The sequence below is a fragment of the Macrobrachium rosenbergii genome, chromosome 10, assembly GCF_040412425.1.
Source record: "Macrobrachium rosenbergii isolate ZJJX-2024 chromosome 10, ASM4041242v1, whole genome shotgun sequence".
In the NCBI taxonomy this organism is placed as follows: domain Eukaryota; kingdom Metazoa; phylum Arthropoda; class Malacostraca; order Decapoda; family Palaemonidae; genus Macrobrachium; species Macrobrachium rosenbergii.
This window is the reverse complement of record NC_089750.1, coordinates 37899929-37905855: the sequence shown is the minus strand read 5'-3', so window position 1 is coordinate 37905855 and position 5927 is coordinate 37899929. Positions and strand designations below refer to the sequence as shown.

The window sequence follows — 5927 nt, the reverse complement described above, 5'->3', positions numbered from 1 at the left end:
AGGAGTTTCTTTCTCCATGTTACTTTCACTATAACACTTTTTGTGGTCTTTATTATAACAAATATATAGTATATGTGAAGGATAACATAAATTTCTCCCTATTTTTCTTACGTATTAAATTTCTTGATCCAAATACTGTGGGCTGACAATGCGCAATGCTCATAAAAACATAGAAGAAAAAACATCCAACACTATATTCATTCATTCATTCAATTAAAAACTCTCGCAGGATAAACTGGACTGAAAGTTCAGTGATTGCCAGATCGAAAGATTTCTCTTCACGAAATCTTTTAGAATCTGTTATTATACAGCTTACTTCCAGTGTAGTTTTAACCTTAGACCTGGCATGTATTATTTGGACCTCTGTATAAGTAAATATTCAAGAATGACCTAAAGGATAAAATCACTGATTTAATTACAAATTATTTACCTTATATATATTTTCTATGTATTCTTATCTTTAATATATATTTTTTAAAAATGTTCACCCTGCAAAATTTTTTATTGTTTACCAGGAGGAGAATAATTGAGTAGTACTTTTATAACATTTTTTGGTAGTCAGTCACCTTCTTGTATAATCTTTTAATTGTCCCGTCCCTGCTTCTGAGCTGTTGGGCCTAATCCTTTGTAAAACCTCTTAAATATTTAACCCTGTTTTGGTAGGTCTACTAATTCTTCAGTTGTTTTGAATTTCAGGTACATATTTTTGGAAATATACATAATTTCTAAAAGGATATACCCCATTGTTTCTCTTTCCTTCATGGATTCTGTCTTTACACACACACACACACACACACACACACACACACACACATATATATATATATATATATATATATATATATATATATATATATATATATATATATATATATATATATATATATATATATATATATATATATATATATATATATATATATATATATATGTAATTCTAATAGTCACAATGCCCTCTTAACTATCAAATTCTTCGCGCTCTTTTGGATATGCTTGTAACTATAAAGCCATAAGATCCAAACGCAAGAAATTGAAGAGACTGTGATGGCTGGTCGCGGAAACGAACCCGCGTCACCATAATCACAAGGAGGTCATGTTGTCGACCTGACCACGAATAGAAGTTAAGAGGGCATTGTATATTAGAATTACATATGTGTATAAAAGTGACTAGTAGATTATATATATATATATATATATATATATATATATATATATATATATATATATATATATATATATATATATATATATATATATATATATATATATATATATATATATATATATATATATATATATATATATATATATATATATATATATATATATATATATATATATATATATATATATATATATATATATATAATGCCCTATATAACTTATCAAATTCTATATATATATTGGATATGCTTGTATATATAAATATAAGATCCAAATATATATATATAAGAGACTATGATATCGCGGAAATAACCCGCGTACCATAATCACAAGGAGGTATATTGTCGACCTGACCACGATATATATATATATATTATAGATATATATTGTATATATAGAATATATATATATATATATATATATACATATATATATATATATATATATATATATATATATATATATATATATATATATATATATATATATATATATATATATATATATATATATGTGTGTGTGTGTGTGTGTGTGTGTGTGTGTGTGTGTGTGTGTGTATTATATCTCACAGAAACCACCATTGTTTTATTGTTTTATCCTTGACTGGGCATTTGCTTAGCACAGGTCGAAGGTAGGGAAAAGACGGACTAAGGCCCCTCCCTAAAGAAGCTTAGCATCCTTAAGCTACTTTACAACTTTCTCTTTTGGGGGAGAGTGAAGTGTGTGGGATTCTTTTGCAGGTACCCCGTTGGGAAGTGACCAGATGTTTACCACACTTGGACACATGGCTCATGGAAGATGACTCCTGCACATCTCCCCCCCCCCCCCCGTCCCTTGGCTGATGCCTTAAATAGGAGGAAGGAGACGGGGAAGAGACACTAGAGGGACATCATGAAGTCGTGAGGCGGATTGCCATAAGACGCACGCGGGACCGCTATACTGGATTGACGCCCAATCTTCATCACCGGAACACACACCCCAGTCATATTTTGCCTGGTGATCCACGGACCCCATCTTCGCCATTCTTTGCTGGAGATCCCTTCCTCTACACTGTAAAGTGTTTGTTAAAATCACGAATTGCCCTTCAAGTGTTCCCTTTAAAGGGCCAGTAATTCCTACTTTTCCTTTGCCTTATGATACCAGTGTTATTCAAATGTCTGTGTTTTAAGTGATTGCCTATCTTTGCTCATTCGAGGCCTTCTGGCGCACCCATTTTTTTGTTTGCAACTTGCTATACCAGCAATTAGCAAAGCTAGCTGGGTGCGAGACAACAACGAACCTTTGCGTAAAATCCAAGTACACAAGCCAAGGAATTCCACGTGAGTATGATGAGTTTATTTTAGGATAAGAAATAAAACCGTGACTGATCCTAGAAAATAGGGAATGTTAGGGAATGCATGATTCCAATTCACCGAGAGGAGAGAATCAATAATCGCATCACAAGTTTTGATAGCCATTGCATGTCAAGGAAGACTAAGAGTCGCAAAATTTTAAAAGAAAAGGAAATAGTGCGCACATTTCCTCTTCGTATTAATCAAACAATTTCATTGTCGCGAAATAGTTAGGCACGTATTTCAATCCCCCACGTGGAACCGATCAGTTTGCATCACTGATACTTAGGAAATTTAACCCTTCTCTCTCTCTCATGTTAGTTGAGATTAGAATTCAAATAGGAAAAAGGTAGGAACAAGTTGTTAGGAAAGCGTAAAATTTGGTCACTTTCCATTTAGTTGGCAAATACTCAGACTTTGTGATAAGATTTTCTGTACATCTTATTATTAGCATTTTCTTGCTATACGTTATTCTGTGTTATATTGGCCACGCCAACCAATTCGTTTACAGATCCCGCCAATTTTCCCTCGTGGTCAGTGAACCCATAGCCTAGACACCGAGTCTAAAAATAACTCGACCTTCAGATGCCTACACCCTCCCTCCTCACCCCCACCCCCACCCTGCGAGCGTCCTACCCATTCCCACAAAATTTTTTTTTTACTTTGTTTATAATCGGGTTTGCCTCAGTTTTGTTCTCTTATTTATTGTATTTGGGGGTTATCATTATTAGCGTTCTAACGCTCACTGAGTCTCGAACCTAACTGTATCAGGACTCCCCTAACAGGAAATTCTATTCGAGAAATTAAAATCCCAACCAATTTTCACTACCGCCAGCTCAGTCCGTGTGAGGATTCCTAAAACCCTACATCCTACGAGATGAACCTAAAAACCCAACTAGTTCTCGCCACAGCTGGCTCAGTCCGTGCGAGGGTCCCGAAAACCCTACGTCCTACGAGACGACCCTAAAACTCCATTCGGGCCAGAGCACACACCCTCCAAACCCTAAACTCCATTTGGGCCGGGCTGAGTGCCCTCCGAACCCAAAACTCCATTTGGGCCAGGGGCACATGCCCTCCAAACTCTAAAAATTCATTCGGACCAGGGTCACGTGCCTCCAAACTCTAAAAACTCCATTCGGGTCAGGGCCAACGCCCTCCGAACCTAAAACTCCATTCGGGCAAGGGCTACGTGCCCTCCGAACCCTAAAAATCCATTCGGGCCAGGGCCAACACCCTCCGAACCCTAAAACTCCATTCGGGCCAGAGCCAAGTGTCGTCTAAACCCTAAAAATCCATTCGGGACAGGGCCAATGCCCTCCGAACCCTAAAACCCCATTCATGCAGGCCAGGGCCAACACGCCCTCCAAATTCCAAAACTCTCCATCCAGTTCATTCAGTGAGAACGACCTGCAAAGGTCGTACATTTTATTTACCCTGGATGACTCCTTCTTACAATTTTTTGGGGGGTTATTTCACTTGGGAGCCTCTTTGAGTCCCCCTCGCCCTCAAAATGTCTACCAGAACCCAACTAAATTAGGACTTAAAATTTTATTTGTCCGCCAGGAAAGAACTCGGTGTCTCAGGGGCCGCGCTTAAGGATTGGGTCCAAGAGAAACTTGATGAGGTAAAGGCAGAGCGAGAGGTAGAAAGAATCGCCAGAGAAAAAGAAAGAAAGGCAGAGAGACGAGAAAAAGAGTCAGAAAGAATCGCCAGAGAAAAACGAGAGGAGGCAGAAAGAATCGCCAGAGAAAAAGAAAAGGAGGCAGAAAGAATCACCAGAGAGAAAGAAAGAGAGGCAGAGAGACGAGAAAAAGAAGTAAAAAGAATCTCCAGAGGAAAACGAGGGGAGGCAGAAAGAATTGCCAGAGAAAAGAAAAGGAGGCAGGAAGAATCGCCAGAGAAAAAGAAAGAGAGGCAGAGAGATGAGAAAAAGAGGCAGAAAGAATCGCTAGAGAAAAACAAGAGGAGGCAAAAGAATCGCCAGAGAAAATGAGAGGAGGCAAAAGAACCGCCAGAGAAAAACGAGAGGAGGCAGAAAGACAAGAAAGAGAGGTAGAAAGACAAGAAAAAGGCAGCGAGCCCATGAGCTTCAGATGGCCCAGACTGGCACTTCGAACCCCCTCCCACCTCGGGGACGAGTGCCCTCAGCCAGGCCCACACATTCATGCCAAAGTGGACTAAGGCTGAACCTGAGGTGTGGCTCGACAGAGCTGAGAAAGTCCTGGGCTGTACACCCTCTCTCCAACCAAAGTCTCCCTCCTGTTAGCCAAGTTCCTAGGGGGGAAGGCCCTGATCGCCTTCCACACCCTCCCTGTGGAGGATCAAGGAAATTGGGACTCCGTACGCCAAGCCATCACCAAGGCGTACGAAATCACCCCCAAACGCTGAAGGCGGCGCTGGAGAGGGCAAATAAAGGAAGCAGGCCAGACCTGGACCGACTGGGCATACCAATCCGAGCGAGCCCTCACGAAATGGCCAGATTCCCTGGGAGTCTCCTCTGCCAAGGCCATCCTCGAATAATTTAAACTAGAGCATTTCTTGCTTTACGCGCCTCCTGCCCAAGCCACTCATATAGGCGAAAAGGCAACACAACACTGGCTGAGTGCTGTCGCCTCGCCGACACGTGGAACACCCATCATGCCCACGACAGCTCCATGGGGCAGAAAATCTATCCCCCCTCCTTCCTCGACGATGCCCCTCCGCCGAAGAATGGGCCTAGTGATACCAGTGTTATTCAAATGTCTGTGTTTTAAGTGATAGCCTATCTTTGGACATTCGAGGCCTTGTGGCGCCCTCAGCACGGCCCCGAATTCCTGAGTATTTCTCCCCCATTTACTGGCTTGTAATACCTGAACCTCTCATTTCAGAGGGACCAATTTGCAGTGGAATATAATTGGATTGCGCCTTGTGAAAACCCCACTAAAGGACTCCAAGTTCGAGTTCATCAGTAGAAATATCCCTTCTGGCCCCCACAAGCCTGAATGCCACATTCTTTCATCTTCTGATATTCTTTTTGTGTAAATATACGTAATTTTAAATCAACTCTAACGTGTTTACATACACATTCCTTGTGAGTAGAGCCCTAAGCTCGTATGAAAATCCCCTTTTTTCTTGTTTTTTATGATTATCTGGACCCACAAAGTTAGATAACAAGGCTAAAGTAACGGTAAGTGTTGATGCCTGGCTCACAGTAACTGTTTTCCCAGGTAAAATAATATATATATATATATATATATATATATATATATATATATATATATATATATATATATATATATATATATATATATATATATATATATATATATATATATATATATATATATATATATATATATATATATATATATATATATATATATATATATATATATATATATATATATATATATATATATATATATATATATATATATATATATATATATATAT

At 38.8% G+C, this 5927-nt stretch overlaps 1 protein-coding gene across 1 annotated transcript in view; it reads left to right on the top strand.

The window, feature by feature from the left end:
- LOC136842311 (ensconsin-like) overlaps positions 1 to 4488 on the top strand; it is an 11374-nt gene extending 6886 nt beyond the window's left edge. Inside the window, exon 6 of the mRNA XM_067109570.1 lies at positions 4059 to 4488. Within this exon, the coding sequence (XP_066965671.1) occupies positions 4059 to 4488 (430 nt within the window). The remainder of the gene's footprint in view (positions 1 to 4058) is intronic.
- Positions 4489 to 5927: the final 1439 nt, after the last annotated feature.